Source organism: Drosophila mauritiana, chromosome 3R, assembly GCF_004382145.1.
Source record: "Drosophila mauritiana strain mau12 chromosome 3R, ASM438214v1, whole genome shotgun sequence".
Lineage (NCBI taxonomy): Eukaryota > Metazoa > Arthropoda > Insecta > Diptera > Drosophilidae > Drosophila > Drosophila mauritiana.
In genome coordinates this window covers 24,063,431-24,086,811 of record NC_046670.1, presented here as the reverse complement: position 1 = coordinate 24,086,811, position 23,381 = coordinate 24,063,431, and the positions used below count along the sequence as shown (strand labels likewise).

General features: G+C 45.6%; 1 protein-coding gene across 1 annotated transcript; it reads left to right on the top strand.

Annotated features, from left to right (window-relative positions):
- Positions 1-153: 153 nt before the first annotated feature.
- LOC117142782 (protein serrate) lies at positions 154-21,364 on the top strand. Its single transcript, XM_033306973.1, has 15 exons — positions 154-451; positions 2,253-2,885; positions 5,930-6,047; positions 6,488-6,675; positions 10,372-10,426; positions 10,910-11,225; positions 14,383-14,516; positions 14,651-14,826; positions 15,115-15,358; positions 16,646-17,374; positions 17,680-17,874; positions 17,939-18,034; positions 19,272-19,643; positions 19,751-20,358; positions 20,466-21,364. Exons 2-15 carry the CDS (start codon positions 2,640-2,642, stop codon positions 21,219-21,221), a joined length of 4,233 nt encoding a protein of 1,410 aa, XP_033162864.1. The 5' UTR covers positions 154-451; positions 2,253-2,639; the 3' UTR covers positions 21,222-21,364.
- Positions 21,365-23,381: the final 2,017 nt, after the last annotated feature.

The following is a 23,381-nucleotide window of genomic DNA, read 5'->3' as shown; positions in this document are numbered from 1 at the left end:
CCGGGCCCCGGGGCTATATACAGTCGTACGACCAATCAGCGGCTGGCTAAAGAGCACGGCTCGAAGAGCAAACTGGTTTTCTCCAAAGAGAAGCACAGAGAGAAACGCTGCGAGTTAAGCTCTCGGGATCGACGGCAACTTGTGCCCAGAGGCAATCAGTCGTTAGTCGAAGCCTGAAGCGCACGCAGCACTCAGCGGAAGTCGTCGCCAGTTTATTTTGAAAGCGGTTTCGGTGGTTCGGACCGAGCCACAGTTCTCTTAAGACTGCAGACCACCACCACCACCATCACCTCACCACCTTTACCACCACCGAAAACCGCAGCACTCTCGCGTGACTTGCTCCGCCCCGTGAATGGATGCTGCTCGAGGGCTGGAAATGCCGCAGGATTCGGTTAACGCGTTTAGTCGAGCGCCGTGCTTCGAGCGGTGATGAGCCCCTTTTCTGTCAACGGTAAAACCCCTCCTCGAATTGGATTATTGTGTACCCAAACTGAACGCCACCGACCATCATCCATATAACAATTGTGAAAGTGTTTAATGTGCCGCAATCGAATTAAATTGCTTGCTGATTACAACAAATGATGAAGAGCAATCAACTACAAATGCTCGGTGGAAGAAAAGCAAATCGAAAGATCGACAATCAGCCGACATTTTGCTATGTGTGTGTTTCCATAGAGTGTGTGATTAATTCCTGAGCCCAGATCGTGTGAGCCAAGGAAAACGGAAATACCTTTCAATTAAATACAATACATTAATATATCAAAATACAATGCCGTCAAAATTGTGTTTAATCAAAGGCGAAAAGTAAAAGTGCAAACAATGTGAATATGCGAAAACGAGTGCCCCATTCCGGGGGAATCGCTGGCCACAGTGTGCTCCATTGATAACGCACACAGGCAAAAAAACAGGGACACAAGCACACGAAGCGGAATTGAAACATGCCAAGTGAAAGAGAGAAAGAATGAAAACAGCCGACTAGTTCATAATGCACGCAGATAATACAAATAATAATAATGGGCGCACATAGAGAAATTTCTACTAGAACTTAATAAGTGGGGTTCCCAAACAACCTTTTCAAAGTATTTGACTTTCTAAAAGCGAGGCTTAAAACGTATTTGTTTCTAAATTTAAAGAATCTGGAATCTGTTATATAGATAAATAGATGAAATATATAGTATTCATGAAGCTGTAGTTTTCTTCCGTGCAGCTGAAGAAAGAGAGATTGTGAAATCAGTGTGGTTCTGAATGGGTGGTACGAGCATGGGAAAGCCCCTGATCAAGAGAGCGCGGAAAATGCTCGATGCACTGCTCAATGATTTACCATATGCAACAAATTACGGATCTAGCACGGTCCAAAGCTTATTCAGATCGTTATGTTCAAGACGGGGATCTGCTTGCACAATTATTTGATAAATCAGAGTATATCCAGTAGTCACTAGAAATAGAAATAGAAATAGATACAGGGTACAATAAAGTTTTGAGGCCGCCACTAGTTCATTCGCCGTTTTGCAAATTGCCAAGAGAGAAGAGTGAAAGCAGGGGTATTAGGGGGTATTAAGGGGGAGGTAGCTGCATCATCCACTTGCAAAAGCCACTTCCGGTCATGCCCTGCAGCAGCAGCAGCAACATCCACATCAGCGGCAGCAGCAGCAGCAGCATGAGCAAGAGCGGCAGCATCTGGGTTTCGATTCAAAGTCAACGACTTCCGTTCCGTGCCCCAGCCGGGAGGAGGCCCCAAGCAAATTACTTAATTAAATGGACAATTAACACCCGAGCAGGAGGAACCGGGGCGGGCTGGGGGGCTAAAGGCCATGGGAGGATGGATAGCTTGGCCGGAATGGCAGAGGCAGAGGGCAGGAAGAATGAGTAATGTGAGCAAGAGTGAAAATATCTGTAAATTAATATGCGCACAAGATGCAAATTGTTTGTGGCCAAAGACACGGCTCCATAGTCGCAGCAGCAGCAACTGCAGCAGCCGCATCAGCAGCAGCAGCGGCAGTAACAGCGTTAAATTAACATAAATTGAATTGCATTTGCATTTGCTGCACGTTGCCGCTTTTTGCGGTCTGGCAAAAGTAAATGTTGCTGCGGTGGCTGGTGGCACTTGTTGCGGCTTGCTGCGGTTGCCGCTACTGCTACTGCAACTGCAACTGCAGCAGTGGCATCTGCGTGTCAATTAGCGTTGATGATGCACAGTGAAATAGATTTCGCGCAGCCCGTTTCAATTCCAATTCCTTCGACAATTGTTACAGCTAAAGATCTACAAAACATCAGCGCCTATCAAGTGGAAGTGTCAAGTGTGAACAAAACAAAAACGAGAGAAGCACATACTAAGGTCCATATAAATAATAAATAATAATTGTGTGTGATAACAACATTATCCAAGCAAAACCAAACAAAACGAAGGCAAAGTGGAGAAAATGATACAGCATCCAGAGTACGACCAGTTATTCAGCTATCCAGAGCAAGTGTAGTGTGGCAACTTAGAAACAAACAAAGGCACCAAAATCTGCATACATGGGCTAATTAAGGCTGCCCAGCGAATTTACATTTGTGTGGTGCCAATCCAGACCAGAGTGAATCCGAAACAAACTCCATCTAGATCGCCAACCAGCATCACGCTCGCAAACGCCCCCAGAATGTACAAAATGTTTAGGAAACATTTTCGGCGGAAACCAGCAACGTCTACGTCGTTGTCGTCGTCGGAGTCAACAATAGAATCACCAGACAGCCTGGGAATGTCCAAGAAGACGGCGACAAAAAGGCAGCGTCCGAGGCATCGGGCACCCAAAATCGCGACCCTGCCATCGACGATCCGCGATTGTCGATCATTAAAGTCTGCCTGCAACTTAATTGCTTTAATTTTAATACTGTTAGTCCATAAGGTAAGCAAAGCAGCCAACATGCAAAAACGATCGAATCCCCAAAGCAATAATCCCAAAAAGCCCCAGATCCAAATACATGCGGGTGTAGTGTCTTTTGGCAAAAAGGCCAAAAGAAAACAGCCAGAGTTGATTCAACCCATGCGAATTGGCAATGGCTGAGGGCAAAGTTTTGATGGGGGACGTAAATAATGATGATTTTGGGGTTTATTTTTTTGAGTGATTTATCAACTTCGCATCCCGAAGAGCTGTCTTTAATGAGAGCTCTTACGCTGGAATTTTCTCAAAGCAGTAAATCAAGCATATGTCAATAAACAAGATTCTTAGAACGCATAAACAAACAGAAATCATTTACAGCCTTACGTAATTTAATAAGATTGAATATGCTGAGAGTGAAATAGAGGATTCATTTTCCTTTTAAATTGATGTATCCATTACCTTTTAAAATTTCCACAAATCTACCAGCATTTTGATACCTGCACTTAGTCCAAATATTCCTCAAGTTTTAACGATTAAACTGGCATTTAAATAAAGTCATTCTCGAGTTTTAGAAAAAGCATCTGGTTAAGAATTCTGAGTTTAATACGATCGCATGGAGGAGGACCCCTCGAAAAGTGATCCGCCAGATTAGTGGGCAGTTCTATCTACGAGAACCATCTCTACGAAATGGTTCCCACATGGCAACGGTAGTCGAGAATCGGAGGAGCTAGGTGGTTTTCGGGGTGTAGCCGTCATAAAGTGTTACACAAAGTGCCTAAACATGTATTGAGATGCCAGCGGAGATGCCCCGAGCGGCAATTAAAAAGGCAAAGAGTCGGAGAGCCAACGGCAGCCAACGGTTCAGAAATACATAAAAATTAATCGTTGGCCGGAAAGTTATAGGTAGTTTTGGAGGAACGGGGCTGGGCAAGGAGGGGTCTTAACAACAATTTGATTAATACGCCAGAGATCTCGAGAGCCAGACATTAGAAACCGAGGAGCATGCAGGTCCCAGTCCCAGTCCCCAGAAGAGCATACCGGGATGTGGCCGACCGTGGGGCAATCAAATTGATTACACACATTTATCTACTTGGTAGAGGGGATTGCATTGATTTAGGGTAAGCGAGGCGATAAAAGTCGCCGGCAGCAAAGATCCACCTCGGTCCCACTGCAACTATTTAGTTGTTAATGAAGTAAATAAAAGTTAAATATTTTGTAGCGACGATTTATGGGCAACTTCCAGGGAAAACCAGCCAGTCAACTGGTCAAGCGAATCCGCGATCATATCGCCTCAGTTCACATGGTCCCATGTCAGTTGAAATTAACCCAGTTACTCGGCCAAGTTGGGATGCCAAGTTGGGAAAAGGCTAAAAAGCCGAAAAGCCGCAGAGGATCTCTCTCATTTGAGCTGACATTTATTGATCATAAGCTGCGTATTAAACTGACTGCGAAATATGCATAAAAAGCCCAAAATCAGATGTGAGTTGGCGAAATCGAGCTCCCACGTCGACGAGCTGCAGTTGGCTTTATGGCCAAGATTCGTTTTGCTTCCCTGTCTACAGCAGACTTAATTAAAATTTAATTTCACATTAAACATCGTGTGTCGGCTTCATTAAGCGCTCCCATATTCCACCAGTTTACATGTGGCGCCCCGGCACTAATTCCTTAAGTATTTCTGGTGGTTTATCTAATCGAATTGATTACGTCAAAGTTTGTCCGGAATATTAGCGGATGCACCTGCTTCATGAATGAGGAGCACGGCCCGAGGAAATGTGATAAATAAATAGTAAGCAGCCAGAACCGGTTCCATTTGGCATCTCTCGATCATGGTCGGCCAAGAATCCAATCAGTTTGAGGAGGACCCGGTTGCACTGGAGTCTTCGAGTTTGAGGCCCAAACAAAAGGAAATCTCGAAAAAACGCCAAGAGAGACCGAACTCAAGCCAAGACGTTGAAAGACGAGGGGTTCGGAGGGGATTGCATTTGATTGATCTATGGCATGATCAACAATGCATGTGGCTTTGAGCTGGAGTTTCGTTTTTTGTCGGCCTTTATTTTTTCTGTTTTTTGAGGCTCCATCTGCAGCTGCAGGTGACTCAAAACTGGTGGATGCCGTTAGCCGAGAGGCCCGGCTAAATTGCAATTTATTTCTAATAAACTTATCAACACTGCCAGCTACCAAAGACCATGACAATAAATTCACTGAAATATGAAACCATAAAAGCAGGAGTCCCAGGTTTTCATTAGCATATTTTCCGCGAAGCAGAACCCATCCGCCGGCCGGTAATGAACCCTAAACTACAAAGTTGATGGTCAAGATGCGGCTTCCAGATGCAGGAGGCAGCTCGCCTCCTGGCTAAATTATGATAAGCGATTGGCCGAAGAATAGTTAAACTTTATGTGCCATTTGTCAGAAGCGTTCGAGTGCGAGAGATCGCCGATTGGCGATCTAATGTGTTATTAATTTTATGGCAAATGCTCCTATCGATGGCCGCGTGATTTGTGGCCACTCCGGGCCCACAGATTCCAGTTGGAGCACAAAGCCATTCTAAATTATACAAACTGCTGGATATCTCGTTTGATTAAGTGAGCCAAACCGAACAGTTAAGCCGCTTTGTGGGGAAAATATTTCTCATTATTTTCGTGTTTCATTTGCTGCCAGATTTATCGGGCTCCTTTCATTTGCCTACCACTTTTACGAGGTATGCTCATCGGACTTTTCTGATTTTCCACTCTTGTATCGATCCATCTATTTTTGTTTTTAATTAAAACCTCTACCGCAGCCCAATCAGAGCGCCCTAGGTGGCTTATTAGCTTTTACAACCGGCGAACGAGAGCTGGGATCAGATCCATAAAGTGTTGAGCATATTATTCGATTTGGAATGTAAGCTGGGCAGGGAGGATTGGCTCAGAGGGGAGGGTACTATTCGATTGGGATTCACTCTTTTTTGGGGGAAGGGGTGTCTTCGTTATGGGTCATGATTGATTTGAATCGATTTGGGAACTCGACGCTTGTTTTCATTATACTCTGCGTTTTTTGGTTAATTTTGCCCATGTTCTCCATCACAGATATCCGCAGCTGGTAACTTCGAGCTGGAAATATTAGAAATCTCAAATACCAACAGCCATCTACTCAACGGCTATTGCTGCGGCATGCCAGCGGAACTTAGAGCCACCAAGACGATAGGTAAGTCCATCTTCGAGTTTATTAAAAGCAAGATTTTTCATCGCCTTTTTTGCTGGTCAAAGAAAGTTAAGACCTCGTAAGAATGCAGTAACTTTTGGCATGGTAACGAACTTTTCAATTGTTCCATTACATTTATCACACTTTTAAACATATAAACATAAAACATTATGCAAATTCTGGATTCCATCTGAATTCTTGAGCTCTCCGATATTTCTTATCTGGCTTACCCGAAATAGAAGGTCAAGGCTCTTTTGCCTATCAGCAGAATTTTCACTCTGCATATTTCTGGTTCTGTAGTAATATATATATATTCTATCTTGTATTTAACGATGCCGGGCAATTATGCAATCTCCGAGGCAACAAAGTCTGCATTTCCATAGTATATGAAATATATATATTTGCGAGTGTGATGATAACCCGTGCTGGAATTCTAATTTCAGGCTGCTCGCCATGCACGACGGCATTCCGGCTGTGCCTGAAGGAGTACCAGACCACGGAGCAGGGTGCCAGCATATCCACGGGCTGTTCGTTCGGCAACGCCACCACCAAGATACTGGGCGGCTCCAGCTTTGTGCTCAGCGATCCGGGTGTGGGAGCCATTGTGCTGCCCTTTACGTTTCGTTGGACGGTAAGTGCAGTTCCCATAAATACTATATATACTCCGATCCATGTTACCCCTTTGCAACCAAGACGCACGCTTTCGGCACGAGCTCTCCTCTCACTTTGTGGGCAGCTTTCGTTATTGTTTCTTTCGACTTAAGATAGCTCGGTTCCGCCTGGAGAGCGGCCAAGCTGAACTGAACGCTCCATGGGCGATAAGGTCTAGCCGGCAACAGAAATGTGAATGAGCCGAGCTCGTGCCGGATTGATAAAAATATGTATTTATGAAAAGCAGCAGAAAAACGAGAAATTAAGCGAGGGGGCATAGTCTATGTGGGGTTTCCACAACGAGCGGATTCTCTGCGCTACTTCCTGTGGCCAAAAATTCCAGCGTGGGCTGCACCAGAATCATGGGGCGTGAAAATTCCAAGGCTAGCACCAAAAGCGGCTTACTCATCGCGTCTCGACCAGCTCACTTTGGAGTTAAGACCCTTGGCCAGCCCATCGTCATCTTGGTCTGCGGAGATTCTGTCGGCGGTAGCCGAAAAAAAAGCAATTAAAAATTGTGTTTCATGTTCCATGTTATACTTCTTTGCCGGGCAGCTCCTAAGCGGCTTTCGGTTAATTAAGTGAGCATAATGCGGGCTTATGACTGCCAAACTGGGAGGGAATAAAATGGTTAAGAAAAAAACCACTCGGACCGAGAAAATAAAACATAAAATAAACGTGGCCAGCTGAGTTCTTTTAACTGGGCTAAGGTAAAAATGTAACCTGACTGGGTGTAGTCGCAGAATTGAATTAAAGTTTTGCTCTTGCTCTTTTTTATTTTTCGTTGTTATGTACGGCTGTTGTTCTGACGGTTGTTAGCTGCTGTTTTTGGTGCTGTTCAAAGCCAACTTGGTTAACAATTACACGCCTTGGCCAAATCGGTGTCCAAACTAATACGACGGCTTGCAGCACTTGCACACAAATGATCTATTCATTTAAATGAAATCCAAAGAATTGGAGGTTTTCAATTTCTATTAAATATTTCTCATTATATATTTCATAGATTTTATGACAGTTCACAATTGCAATCCAGTTAATAAGGTGTATTTCTTGTGCAAGCCATAAAAGAACATTATTGAATCGTGCTTAACCATAAACTCACTTTTGATTACGCTATTAAACCTACTTTTAAATGACATTTTTCATTAATATATGGGCTCAAGTCGCAGGAATTTGTGTAATTGAACAGCAAATTAATTTAATTATTTTTCGAGTGCAGCAAAACATCGACGTCGACGTCGGCATGCGCATGCGCCGTCGTTTACATTAGGCAGGTTCCACTGTGGTTGGGATGCGGTGCGGTGTGGCGGGGGAGCAGGCATGCGTCAGAGCCGGGTCTTGGTCTTGCTCTTGGTTGGGTCTTGGCTTGGTCTTAGTCTTGGGCTGGGACTTGCGGCTTGGGGCTTTCGTCTGGCTCGCCTGTGTTCTGTGCCTCCACCAGTCCCGGCCCCCTCCCCGCCCCCCGTGAGCAGCAAAGTCGTGGCCTGAAGTGCGGACAACCTGTTTCGTGGGAACATTACCTTGTCGCGCTTGTCGCTCGGCCGATGGCGATGGCGATACGTTACGCTTCGCTTTGGTTTCGCTTTAATCTTGTGCCTTTGCCAGTGCTCTTTCCCCCAGTTCCCCAAGCTCCTCGGCTCCTTGGCTCCGCGATTCACATGTGAGTGTCTCGAAGCTGTGACTGGGTGCCCAGAAGGCGAACGAATACGCGATGAATTCTGCATACCGCCAGCGTAATATTCGCCTGCAGACAGTCAGTCAGTTAGTCGGTTAGTCAGTTTGTCTGGCTGCCAGGCACCCTCAAGAAGCCTTTCACAAACTCATGAAAATCTTCAAAAACCGAAAGACAAAAATCAAGAAAAAAAAGCGCCGCCGATATGGTCGCGATTGTCCCACTTTTTATTGAATGACTTCTTCTCCGGCTGCTGATTGAGTGAATGGCATGTTAAGACTCATAAACATGACTTAGGAAATACTTGAGCCCGGCCTCAAGAGCACACATCATAACATATAACATCGGCGGGCCTTCGATGTAACTGTCAAACACCGACTTCACCAAGGGACCCTCTCCCAGCCAACCAAGCAACCCAACCACTAACCACCTGAAGCATTCGAACTGCCGAACAGAGCCAAACGAATTTCACTTGACAATATTTTCCGAGTTCCACAGACCTGAAGATCTGGAGTGCGCGTGCGCGGCCATTGAGCGATCTCGAGTGGTATTTGTGGTGCCTGTTCCACTTTTTGCTCAAGATCAATGAATGACTGCCCAAATAAACTGTGGGCTTTTGATCCATTTTGCTACCCGCACAAAATTCACTTTGCTCGAGATGAAACACTTTTGTTAACCCATCGCTTCCATTGCTGAATATGCTTTGGCCAAAAGATAAGATTCTTCACATTGTGTAAACATGTCGGTGGCCAATTCAGAATTGTCTCACTGAAAGCTACTTTGTAAAAGAGAAACTAATTTTCCTGCTCAAATCAATCTTATTCACCCAATCCGCCTCCATTTGTATTCATATAGATCGAAACTTCCTCCCATTGGCTAGTATCTCGTATTTTGTGAAATTCAAAACCAAACGCTTCGCCATTTTCAATTGATACGCTTCCGCTGGCCATATATACATATATCCGTATATCCAGACGGATCATGATTTTAGCTCGAGCCCGGAACATAACTTAAGTGACAGCGATATGGCAGCGCGTGGAAATTGAATGGAGCTCGGAAACTTGATAGCAGGGTGGTCAGTTTATGGATGGATGGATTTGCAAAGTGTGTCAAGTTGTTGTCGCTGATGTTGATCCGTCTGCAATTAGCCAATGTCTGCTTTGGACTGATTTAGTGTCGCGTCGCCAGGGCAATTACACCGGAATATGGGAATCCCCCCATTCGTTGGCCCGCCCATCTGGCGATCTGTCCATCATCCCTCCTCCACTGGCGACCGCCTCCCACTGCTAAATGAGCATTTCCTGGCATCCAGCGGCGGCATCCAGACATCGTCGACGTTTAATTGCTTTCTGCCCAACGAGAAATCTTCTACAGCTCGAAAATTACAAAAAAAAGAAACATCGGATCTTCAATTTTTATGGGCCCATGCATAGGAGTTGGAAAAAATCAGAGAAAACTCTTGATTTTTAAGGTCGAAATGGTGGATGCTCTAGGATAGTAATAGTAATTTTGCAAGGTTTTCTAGTTTCTACATTCACATTATTATTTTTGATAAAGGAATTTATTAGTAAAGTCCTTTCTTTCTTTTTAAAATTAAAAAACTTTCTCGGAGAGTGTATGAATTGCAAAAAAATATAGAAATCAAAGAGAATTGGGTATGCGTTGCATTTCGCATTTGGTTTTGGCCAATTGCAGTGCCATGGACAGCGACATGGACATGGCCAAACTAAAGTCTGTTTAGAAAGTCCGCTTCTCCTGCGTGAAATTAAAGTGTTTAGTTTTGCTTTGGCTCGCTTTGTTTGTTGTCTGATCGTTTTGTTCGTCTGCTCGTTTGGTTTGCTGTTTGTTTTCTGGGTTTTTTTTTTGCTTTTTGTATTTTGTTGTCTTCATTTGCATGGCGGGCAGCCTGAGATTAAACTGTCCATTAGCGTCAGCGCAGAGTCAAACTTGAAGAGACTCCAAACTAAATGCCACCTTTCCTTCTCTCTTCACGTTCAATTACAGAAGTCGTTTACGCTGATACTGCAGGCGTTGGATATGTACAACACATCCTATCCAGGTAAGTGCGGTGGCAATTGGAGACTTGTGCTCGTTACCACAGCCCCGTGTTGCAAGTTGCAAGTTGCTAGTTGCATGTTGCTTGTTGCACGCGGCTCGTTATTGTTCGCCAGCCAGGCATTTGGCTTAATTAGCAAGCGACGACGCAGGGGAAAACACTCAGAGAAACTCATGTAAACTTACATTAGTACCCACTAAATTGTTTGCCAAGTTTTGCCCTATTGTTTCTCTGAGTGCATCCTTAAGCGCCCGAAATGGTGCCAACAACTAACTAAATTCTCAAATTCTCCTGCCCACATCCCATTTCGCCTCCGCCCTGCCCCTGCTCCACCGGAACGCCAACGTTGATGCCACCAACAACGAATCCCAATCCGAATCCGATGACAACCACCACAACAATTGTCATGCCGCGCTCGCCGCCCATCGCAATCCTGACCCGAAAAACACCCAACTCCACAACCGAACGAAATGAAATGAAATGCAGATGCGGAGAGGTTAATTGAGGAAACATCATACTCGGGCGTGATACTGCCGTCGCCGGAGTGGAAGACGCTGGACCACATCGGGCGGAACGCGCGGATCACCTACCGTGTCCGGGTGCAATGCGCCGTTACCTACTACAACACGACCTGCACGACCTTCTGCCGTCCGCGGGACGATCAGTTCGGTCACTACGCCTGCGGCTCCGAGGGTCAGAAGCTCTGCCTGAATGGCTGGCAGGGCGTCAACTGCGAGGAGGCCATCTGCAAGGCGGGCTGCGACCCCGTCCACGGCAAGTGCGATCGTCCGGGGGAATGCGAGTAAGTAGCTTATGAACCAACCTGTTTTTTTCCACACTCCATATCAAACGGTGGAGAGTAGATGGCAGACCTTTGTAATTACGACCCCCTGCCACCCCACTTAACGATGTGATTATGACACTTTTTGCATGTGGCCACTAAACTTTGGGGCCGCCTTAATGGCCCTGGCCACCGAGTCGCCACCACTCGGCTGGCTCAAAATCGACAGCCAGTCCAGGCCACAGTTATGATAATGGCCAAGAGTGGTTTCTTTTTGCGCGAGATCGGTGGCAGAGAAATGGGTTCTTTAGCTCACATGGGGCGCTTTTTACTACTCCTTTTTTATTCAGTGCCACTTTTTTTTTCGTTGCTAAATGTGTGAAATAGTTGGCAGCGTTTCTCTCAGGAAAATGCCAATCAGTCGATGGTCGAGTCAATGATGGGAGACATCACGGAGTTTTATTATAGTTATTTGTACGACTATGTGCAGATTTAAGTGGCTTTTCTCTTTTAACAGAGTAATATTAAAAAACTGCATATTTCTGAAATTCCTAAGCTCATATCTCAGCCAAATAAAAAAGTAAATGCAAGTGGTATGCATTTTTGAAACACTATTTTGATGCCTAAACGATTTGTGTTCCAACTTTTTTGAAATGGGGTAAATTTTTTTTTTCATATTTTGACATTTTTATAAGGGGTACCATCATCAAATTTTCAAAAAATCGTTAAAAAATTTATTTTCTATATCGTTCAAAGTTTGAATGTACAAAGTTTATATAAGTCAAAAGCAGCTTAGAAATTGTTTCAGAAATTAAATTAATTGAAATTTACTCAAAATTTGACCAAAAAACGCTATAGTACGGTAGTCCTGAGCTCATAACTCTTCCAAAAATAATGATAAATCAAAAAGATACGAATATTTTTAACACAATTTTGAATACTAAACGATTTGCATTTAAACTTTTAAAAAATTTAAAAAAAATTTTTTTTTTAATTTTTCACTTTTTGGTAAGGGGTAACATCGTCAAAATTTCAAAAAATACCAAAAATTTTAATTTTTGTTTTCATGTATAATTTGAATTTGCCATAATTGTACAAGTGAAATGCAGCTCAGAATTGGTTTTAAAAATGAAATTGGATAGGAATTCATTAAGTTATGAGCATAAACCTTTTGGTTTTACGCTAAAAAACCACTACCAACGCGAATTGAATTGTTCCCATCTCTGCCACTAAAATGAAATGGGAAACTAGCTGAAACTGATGCAATCGGTTCATTTCCAATCAATCCGCATTCCTTATTAAATTGTTCGCACTCGGTAACTGCCCATTTGGGAGATAACCCGAGTGCTATAAAGTTGTAACCAGCCATATAATCTGCAATCAAGTGCCAGTACCAATGCGATTCGCGGCCAAAGAGCAGGCTAATCAAACGCCCGCACGATGGCCAAGCGCTGATCTGGCCAGGAACTGCTCCTTCTCCCCCTGCTCCGCTTTTTTGGTTAGAATTTGCAGGCCGCCTCTTTGGAGCGGTCATGCTCAGACGTTGGCAACATGGAGCGACTGGCGCAGCAAGGAGCTTCGACAGAAAATGTACTGAAAAACAAATTAAATCATTTGGAAACTAATGAATATAGTGACTGTTTAATGGTCCCTAACTTTAAGATCTAAATATATCTTGATCGATAAGTATTAAGCTTCAAACTTTTAATCTTTAAATATAGAACGTTAATCTTTTGCTCATACAGCCAATTTCTCGCAGTGCAGTTGCAAGTCCCAAGACCGCAGCAGCACGAAAAAACGTTTGTGCCTCGGTTGTTCCTGTTGCAGTTGCAGCGGCAATAGTTGCTGCTGCATTAGTTGCAGCTGCAGCGGCAACAGTGGTTGTTGCCGTTGTTAATGCTGCAGCGTAACACAGAATACGTGAGCCGGCGGCCATGATTGCATTTCTCGACTGCATCATGATGCTCTGTCAGGCATCCTCTGCCATCCAGTCCGCTCTGGGCACCTCCTCCCGTCCTGGTTTTAAATAGCAATAATTAGTGTGGCCTAGAAAACATCAAAAGTCTGCAGATTTCCGCTGCGCCGCAACAATTATAAGCCAGAAGAAAAATTACTTTTGCTGTTTGCACGTTGCTGGCCCATTTGCGATTTGCGATTTGCTGGCCGGGAAGGCCGGTGGAACCAGAGCCGCCGATTCGCAGCCAGATAACAAGAGGCTGCCGTTTTAATGAAATCATAAATTACCGACATCGAACGGCGATGTCGACTATCGCCGAGCATGACGTGATGCCCGGAGCTTGTAGAGTTAGCACCTCGCCGGGCGATAACTCGATACCTCGATGCCTCAAAGGCTCAATAGTCGATGGCCCCGGCTGGCTAACTTTGATCCCGCTGCACTTTGGCGTGTTGCAGCGATAAAATCGCAGTTTTCGCCCCGAGCTGGAGCAGGAACGGCTATGGTAGTTGCCGGAGTGGCCAAAGTGGCCAAAGTGGCCGACTGGCTGCACTGCCACTTTAGCATTTGATGCATCAAGGCCAAAGTTCAGAGTGACCCAATTCGGTGGTTGGCCAGAGGCAAATGCGTTCCCAGGCCAAATTGAAATGTAAAGAAACACCGGAGCCCAAATTGCCGAATGAATAATGGGTGAATGTTTTCCCAAGATGCAGATAACCTTCGAAACCCAATGGCTTAGGCCTGCCATATAAATGGCTATTATTATTTTGCAATATACAATAATTAGAAGAGCTTCAACTAAGACAGGTGCTTTACTAACTAATTTTCGAATGGGGAAACATTAAAAAGTTTCCCAGCTGCAGATAAAATCTGGATGCCATCTCATGTTTCCATGCAATAAGCTCACCTTTTAGCTGGGGTCTTTCACACCCCATTTTGAAATCAAAGTTACGCTTGCGAATCTGACTCATCTTGGATTTTCCCAAGATGCAAATCCGAACACTCTCATTTGTGCCCCATCCAATGAAGATCACCTTTCGGCCAAGGTCTGCGATGCCCCATTTTGCAATCAGAGCTTGGTATATTTATGGAGGAACCTCTTTTCCCAAGCTGCTGAATCCTTCAACTTTGAGCTAACCCCATGGACTAGGGTCCTCTATGCTCCATTTACCAATCAGCGAAAGCAGACGCAGAGACTCATCAAAACTTCGATTTAATCCACAGATGCAGACCCGGCTGGCGGGGTCCATTGTGCAACGAGTGCATGGTCTATCCCGGCTGCAAACATGGTTCCTGCAACGGCAGCGCCTGGAAATGCGTGTGCGACACCAACTGGGGTGGCATATTGTGCGATCAAGGTAAGTAACCTGGCAATTACCACTCCGAATGCGAATCTTGAAGTGGGAATGGGGGTATGGGGTATCATCGATAATATCAATGCCCCATTATGCCGTGATACATATTTCATAGTTTCGCTTTACGCATCGAACAGATTTAAATTTCTGCGGCACCCATGAACCCTGCAAGCACGGCGGCACCTGCGAGAATACCGCTCCGGACAAATACCGCTGCACATGCGCCGAGGGCCTCTCGGGCGAGCAGTGCGAGATCGTGGAGCACCCATGTGCCACCAGGCCATGCCGCAACGGCGGCACATGCACACTCAAGGTAAGTCGCAGATTTATGCACTTCTTCGCAGTGCCATAAACTAATTTAATACGCTATGGATGAGGCCCCCCAATCAGCACTTATCTACAAGACACTCGGAGAAACTAGTGCTATAACTATCTGAAGAAAACAAGATTAGCTTAAAAGAAGAAATCTTCTCTAGGCAATTATTAAAGATATGTTCCCTTGCATCTTCTATCCGTACTATTCCATCTGTATTATGTACCAGCAATCTATCTATCTATCTTATGGAACCTATTTTAAGAGTGTATCCGGCTATCTTTGCAGACGAGTAACCGAACTCAGGCCCAAGTGTATCGCACATCACATGGCAGGAGCAACATGGGCAGGCCGGTGAGACGCAGCAGCTCGATGCGCAGCCTGGATCACCTGCGGCCGGAGGGGCAGGCGCTGAATGCCAGCAGCTCCTCGGGATTGGTGTCCCTAGGTTCGCTGCAGCTGCAGCAGCAACTGGCCCCCGACTTCACTTGCGACTGCGCAGCCGGATGGACGGGACCGACATGCGAAATAAGTGAGTTTTGATTTAATTTTATTCCACAGCACGCGATTAGCCACAGCTCAGCCGAATGTGGGGCTCTTTGTCCGGCCAGTTGGCCAAGTTAGTTGGTAGTGGCTGTTGCCGCTGATGTTGCTGTTGTGCGGCAATGTTGCCGCTCGATCATGCAATTGAGCACACACGCATTTGACTGTAGCGAAATAAAATGAAGTGAAATGAAATGGAATGAAATGAAACGTAGCACGCACAGCCAGTTATTGTTGCCGGCTTTGGCTTTTGCTTTGGCTTTGGGTTTCGGTTTGGGCTTGGGTATGGGCTTATTATGATTGTTGTTGCCACGGTGGTCCGGCAAATTTTTGGTTCGCTTCGGTTTTGCATTCCAATTGGAGCACGACCGACACATTCACCAGAAACTATTTGCTGGCCAATGCAATAAGCCGTAAGCTAATTGAGTTGCCATTCCCAAAACGAATGAGTCGGCGGCGTTGAAGGATTTACATCTGTACTGGCCATTTTGGCATGCCAATTAAGGGCCTTCAATTGTTGGCAAGAGCTTGACTTTATTTACTGGCATATTAATGGATTGATTGTAGTATTATTGTCACTTAAAGTGGCTTAAAGTCCGTGATATGAAAGTATCAATCAGTCGTAAATATTTTCTGTATTTCGTGGGAAACTTATAAGTAATATTTCATATAGCTTAATTGAGTCAAAAGTTGTCTTAACTGCTGCTGATCTGCAATCTGACCTTATTTACGGCCTAATGGGCAGCGAAGGGTCAGAACTTTATTTTTGGGGTGCCCTTCTTATCAGACCCTCCATAATACAAACAAATGAGTTGCGTGCTGCTGAAGGAAATAAAAAAAGGGGTTTGAGAAGGAAGCCTCCTCTCCTGAAGATTTCAGGCAACCGATAAGCCAGGCACGCAGGTTCAAGCTCCCATACCCATGCCCATCCGCGAGTCAGTTCAATGACTTGAGCTCGGGCTAAGAGCCACCTGCTCAAGCTTCTGCCGCTCGAGAGCTCAGCAGCAAAATCAACACATTCACGGAGAGAAAAGTAGGGCTAGTGTCAAAATGGAAAATAATAAACATATAGTTAAATGAGTTAAGAGCAACCATATTTTAAAATCAGCAAGATCATGAAAGTTCTAAAACTATCCTAGAAATTATTAAAATATTCATTCAAATATATATTCAATTTATTGTGGTGATATTGGGAAGTATTTTCCCACAGTGCTTGCACTTTATCTCTCGATGGCACTTAAACAATCTGCTTGAATTTCCCCTCATTCCTTTCCAGATATCGACGAGTGCGCCGGGGGTCCCTGCGAGCATGGTGGCACTTGCATCGATCTAATCGGTGGCTTTCGATGCGAATGTCCGCCGGAGTGGCATGGCGATGTCTGTCAGGTGGATGTGAACGAGTGCGAAGCGCCGCATTCCGCCGGAATCGCTGCGAACGCATTGCTGACCACCACAGCCACCGCGATCATTGGTAGTAATCTGAGCAGTACTGCTCTTCTGGCCGCTCTGACCAGTGCGGTGGCATCCACATCCATGGCCATCGGACCCTGCATCAATGCCAAGGAGTGTCGCAATCAGCCGGGTTCCTTTGCCTGCATCTGCAAGGAGGGCTGGGGCGGAGTCACCTGTGCCGAGAATCTGGATGACTGTGTGGGTCAGTGCCGGAATGGAGCCTCCTGCATCGATCTGGTCAACGACTATAGGTGCGCCTGTGCCGCTGGATTCACGGGTCGCGATTGCGAGACAGACATCGACGAGTGCGCCACTTCCCCGTGCCGAAACGGTGGTGAATGTGTGGACATGGTGGGCAAATTCAATTGCATTTGTCCACTGGGCTACTCGGGATCTCTGTGCGAGGAGGCCAAGGAGAACTGCACACCGTCGCCATGTCTAGAGGGCCACTGCCTCAACACGCCCGAAGGATACTACTGCCACTGTCCTCCGGATCGCGCCGGAAAGCACTGCGAGCAACTGCGTCCGCTCTGCTCCCAGCCGCCCTGCAACGGTGAGTAAAAATAGCACAGACCGCCAAGAGGCCATGGGAACCGATCTCGCCCCGATGAAGACATCATTAAGCTCATCAATCGCAGATTGCCAGCTTTTTGTCGTCTTCCGAGAGACGAGATCTGCCACGGCCATGCACTTGAAAAATATGTGTGTATACAAAATCCAAAATTGTTCTTTAAAAGAAAGTATACTTCTTGGAGGGCTTTTATATTACATAGACATATAAAATTGAGTACACTTTCATATATTTTTTCGAGTGTAACCCTGCGTTAATAAGCCTAATCATGTCCCCCAATCCAACAGAGGGCTGCTTCGCCAATGTCAGCCTAGCGACGTCAGCGACAACGACGACGACAACCACCACAACGGCGACAACGACGAGGAAGATGGCCAAGCCAAGCGGATTGCCCTGCAGCGGACACGGCAGCTGCGAGATGAGCGACGTGGGCACCTTCTGCAAATGCCATGTGGGCCACACCGGCACCTTCTGCGAGCACAGTGAGTAATCCCGATGCACAACCCACCGATGCACAGAGACGGCAAACTCATTAACTTTCCGCAGATCTCAACGAATGCTCGCCGAATCCTTGTCGAAATGGGGGAATTTGCCTTGACGGCGACGGCGACTTTACATGCGAGTGCATGTCGGGCTGGACAGGTGAGTCGCGACGGAATGAGATGATTTGGGATGAGTCGGGCAGGTTGCGAGCTCATCGCAACTCAACTGAACCGAACTGAACTGAGGCGAACTGAGCCGGGTTGAGTCGGGTGCGCTTTAAGCGGCCATATACCGCCAAAGTGAACGTCAAAGCGTTGCAACAAGTGCAGACTGCAAAAGTGGAGCTAAGCCGCTGGCAAAATACCCTAGGGACAGACCGCTTTTAGTGGGGTCAGTGAAAGTGGTGAAGGAATATCGAAGCAATCAATCGAAATTAAATAATTAAATGGGGAAAAAACTCCATAGATATAAAACATACTCAAAATAATTAACACACATTTTCTTAACAATTATTTCTTTTGATTATGCCAAACTCAATTTACAAGTAGTGTTTTTAGACCATGCGATTAAAATTAACAACCTCACCGAGTAGTTTTTACTACTCCTGCCGAGAGGGCATAAAAACCTGCTGTATGCCGACTGCCTGACTGACTGGCGCATTATCAACGCTTGGGGGCTTTAAATGGGCGCGAGACGAGTGTTGGCCACGTTAAGTTAAGAGCGCTACGCTCTCACACACACGATCGGGTCGGTCGCATTTATTTGAACATTGAAAGTCGGCAGTCATTACGGCCTCAAATTGAAGCGAATGCGGCTGAGCCGCGAAGCTTTAAAAAAAAAAAAACTATTTGCGCTTTAGTCGCAGTCTTTGTAGCCGGCGAATGTATTTGCCACATGTGGCAGCCAAAAACTCCTGGGGGGGCCCACCGCGGCTAGGCCAAACCTTTGCCATGATTTATGTTTGTTTTTAATTTGCGATTTGCATATTTCACGCGTTTCGCTTTTTTGTCACAGACACAGATACAGAAAATGAACATAGATTTGGCCACAGTTTAGATACAGATACAGATACAGATACAGTCAGAGTCACATCGATCTATGTCGGCACACTTTTACTTTTCGATTAGTTCGAGCCAAGCCAACGGTCATGGCAATCCTCTTTCTATGGATTTATGCTCCCACACTCGCAATGAGTTTGTTGCTTAAGTCTTTCGTTTCTGGGAAGTATATTTATGCTAAACAAATATAAAGAATTGGTTTTTGGTTTAGTTGGGTAACAAGTTTGGACAATTCGCAATAAGTTCGTTGCCTAAGTCTTTTGTTTCTGGGCAACCATAACCAATTGCACAAATTCGAAATTAAATCTAATTTTTTTAATTTATATTTTCCCCTGTAGGTAAACGCTGCTCGGAGCGCGCTACAGGTTGCTATGCCGGTCAGTGCCAGAATGGCGGTACCTGCATGCCTGGAGCTCCGGACAAGGCTCTGCAGCCGCATTGCCGCTGTGCGCCAGGTTGGACTGGTCTGTTTTGCGCTGAGGCTATTGACCAGTGTCGTGGGCAGCCTTGCCACAATGGCGGAACATGCGAGTCGGGAGCGGGCTGGTTCCGCTGTGTCTGCGCTCAGGGATTCTCCGGCCCTGACTGCCGCATCAATGTGAACGAGTGTTCGCCACAGCCTTGCCAGGGCGGTGCCACCTGCATCGACGGAATCGGAGGATACAGCTGCATCTGCCCACCAGGAAGGCATGGATTGCGATGTGAAATTTGTAAGTTGCCTACGCTACTTTAAAACTTTTATAAATATTTAAGGACTTAAATATAATTTGAGTGTTGAATAGCAAGCTAACAATACTATTTTTTATGTCATTTTTAGTGCTCTCCGATCCCAAGTCCGCCTGCCAGAACGCAAGCAACACTATCTCTCCGTATACTGCTCTGAACCGAAGCCAAAACTGGCTGGATATTGCTCTAACCGGAAGAACAGAAGACGATGAGAACTGCAATGCGTGTGTCTGCGAAAACGGCACCTCTCGGTGCACGAACCTTTGGTGTGGATTGCCCAATTGCTATAAGGTGGATCCGCTCTCCAAGTCCTCGAATCTGTCCGGTGTTTGCAAACAGCACGAGGTGTGCGTTCCGGCACTGAGTGAGACCTGCCTGTCATCGCCTTGTAATGTTCGTGGAGATTGCCGGGCACTGGAACCATCGCGTCGGGTTGCTCCACCCCGACTGCCAGCCAAATCCAGCTGCTGGCCCAATCAGGCCGTGGTCAATGAGAACTGCGCCCGACTCACCATCCTTTTGGCCCTGGAGCGAGTAGGCAAGGGAGCTTCGGTGGAGGGTCTCTGCTCCCTGGTAAGGGTGCTGCTCGCTGCCCAGTTGATCAAGAAGCCGGCGAGTACTTTTGGCCAGGATCCGGGAATGCTTATGGTGCTCTGCGATCTCAAAACGGGCACCAATGATACCGTTGAACTAACTGTGGTAAGTTATTTGTACAGTTCTTCAAATGGTTTATGCATTCTAATTCAATTTTCATAAGCGTATATATCTAATCGAAACACCTTTTTGCTTATTCTTTGTACTTTTAGTCCTCCAGTAAATTAAATGATCCCCAGTTGCCAGTGGCGGTGGGTCTGCTGGGAGAACTCCTCAGCTCCAGGCAGTTAACTGGCATCCAGCGTCGAAAGGAACTGGAGCTGCAGCATGCCAAATTGGCTGCCCTCACCTCCATTGTGGAGGTCAAGTTGGAAACGGCCCGCGTAGCTGATGGATCGGGTCACAGTCTGCTGATAGGAGTGCTATGCGGTGTCTTTATAGTCCTGGTGGGATTCTCGGTGTTCATCAGTCTGTACTGGAAACAGCGTCTGGCTTATCGCACCAGTTCGGGAATGAACTTAACTCCCTCGCTGGATGCACTGCGTCACGAGGAGGAAAAGTCCAATAATTTGCAGAACGAGGAGAATCTGCGAAGGTATACGAATCCGCTGAAGGGCAGCACCAGCTCCCTGCGGGCGGCCACCGGCATGGAACTAAGCCTCAATCCCGCTCCGGAATTAGCCGCCTCGGCGGCTAGTAGTTCCGCCTTGCACAGATCGCAGCCACTATTCCCGCCATGCGATTTCGAGCGTGAGCTGGACTCCAGTACGGGCTTGAAGCAGGCGCACAAGCGGAGCTCACAGATTCTGCTGCACAAGACCCAGAACTCGGACATGCGGAAGAACACGGTGGGCTCGCTGGACAGTCCGCGTAAGGACTTTGGCAAGCGGTCGATCAACTGCAAGTCCATGCCACCCTCCTCGGGCGATGAGGGCTCCGATGTCCTTGCCACCACTGTGATGGTTTAGCCGTGATCTCACCAACCAACCAATCAAGAAACCAACCAGCCGCCCACAGCCAGCTCAAAGTTCCAATTGCCACAGCACGGGCGCTATTTCCAAGTGCATTAGTAGCGTAATTAAAACTAGGATATTGTTAAGGATACTGAGGTGCGCCACAACGGAGTGGCTCTGTTGAAAACGTAAAGTTCGAAGTCCAGGTCTCTCAGACAAAGATGAGGTACACAAATAAATTGGCTAGTTAATCGAGCATTTCATGGCCACGGGTTGGGCCAATTTATTTGTATACCTGATCTTATCTTAATACTAAACCAGTTCTCTATAAGAATAACTTTTTTTTTGTGGATCAAGCTTAAAAGTTCAGTTAGGCAGGCGTTTTCCGCAGTGCCATGTCGATGTGGAAGCCCAAAATATTTAAGTTAGATAGTGTAATTCCGAACTCTTCTCTTCGCTAAGCAACATCCTACACAGTGTGATATTTAGTGTAACCCAGGCGCGCATTTACATTCATTTAAAGGTAATGATATATATAAAAAGAAATCTACTCCTTGGCTAGCACAAGCTGTATGTATATAGTTCTCATTTAGGATCGTCGCGCTCTATATTGTGTATAAGCTGTAAATACTGTAAATTAGCAGTTACCGTTATTGTATTTTGTCTATAGTTAGATTGGTAGTATTAAACTAAGAACCAGCCGCAACGCGTTAGACTTTAAAAGTTGTTTGCAATTGTACGCAATAATATAGTTGTATGCTCGTAGTTAGGTAGCTGTGTAACCGGGTAAGATTCAAACGATTTTGTACTGTATTATATACCTATCTGTGTAGTAATATTTATTTATTATATTAATTTTGATCTAGACGCAGTAAAGTAATATCAATAAAGATAGAAAAAGACATACAAATGGATGGCGTTCTAATACTTTTCGAAGGGCGGAGGGGCTTAATCATAAGCTAGAATTCCATATTATATATGGAGGAAATGGCAATAAGACCTTTAGAGGTCTATCTTATGATATAAGGCAGCTCTGGACTTGGAGTTTTTTTCCATCAGCATCGTTTCCTGTCATTTGGACTCGTCTGGATCGAACAGAAATATGTTCGGCTGGGATTGCGGCGATCGCATTTGAAATATGCGCTAATTGAATGTGAAAACCAAATGCAAGTTGGGAACTACAACGGATCGAATCAGAGGACAGGATCGGGACACAAATGGAGAAGCCGGCGAAACAGATCAGAAGGCCAGGAGGAAAGAAATCGAAATCGAAATCGACCAGCGAGCAGCGAGCAATGCATTTTGCGTTGTTCGGTTTCTAATTAAAATACCAAAAAGAGCCGGCCGAAACACACAAAACTAAGCTCAGCGGATGATCAAGGCCCGAAGCAGTGGATTCAAAAACAGATACTGCAGAGGTGGCTGGGCTTTTTTTTTTTTTTACCACAACGTGCGTAAATTTCGTCAGCGGTAAACTTGGCTCGAACAAAACGAAATGGCCGGGTTCTCGAGTATGAGTGTGTTGTTAATGAAGCAGAAAATGCCAGGAATTTTCGCTTGATTGTGGCTGCCTTTCGTTCTCTTATTTTCCTCCATGCACAGAAAAAAACACAACATTATGCCTTAGATTTAGTTAGTTAGTTAAGGGTTAACTGGTTGAAAACGTCGACAATACAATTTCAAGATCAAATATTATTGCATACAACAACTTACTATAGTCCAAATTGTGGATTTTTCAGCTTTAGTTATTATCAATCATAATTGGTTGAAATTGTACGATAACCGTATAATTTTTTTCAGTGTACGGCGGCTCAAGTGTTTTATTTAGTTATTGAACAGTACTGTCCAAGGCCTGGACTTTGGTAGCCGCCCTTTTCGAACCGCCGAGCAGCCGAGCGAAATTTTAGCGGCATTTTTGGCGCTTTTTTCTGTATTATTTTTGCTGGCAAGCGCTGCCCGATGTTTCGGTGGTTGTTGCTGTTTTTTAATTAACGCGCGATACGTTTTCGACTTTGAAGGGCCAAGGAGCGCACATGATGGGCATATAACTCATTGGAATTATGGTGGACGGGGACCGGCCGGCGGCGGCGGCAGCAGAGGAAACGGGCCAGTCCTCGAGCTAAAGTAAAGTTGCCCAGCCAGAACAGAACGTACATAAACTTTATCCGTCTATAA

Coding starts and splice junctions, on each gene's coding strand:
- LOC117142782 (XM_033306973.1), top strand. CDS start 2,640: ATGTACAAAATGTTTAGGAAACATTTTCGGCGGAAACCAGCAACGTCT. Junction 6,676..10,371: donor CCTTTACGTTTCGTTGGACG/GTAAGTGCAGTT, acceptor GTTCAATTACAG/AAGTCGTTTACGCTGATACT. Junction 19,644..19,750: donor TGGATTGCGATGTGAAATTT/GTAAGTTGCCTA, acceptor TGTCATTTTTAG/TGCTCTCCGATCCCAAGTCC.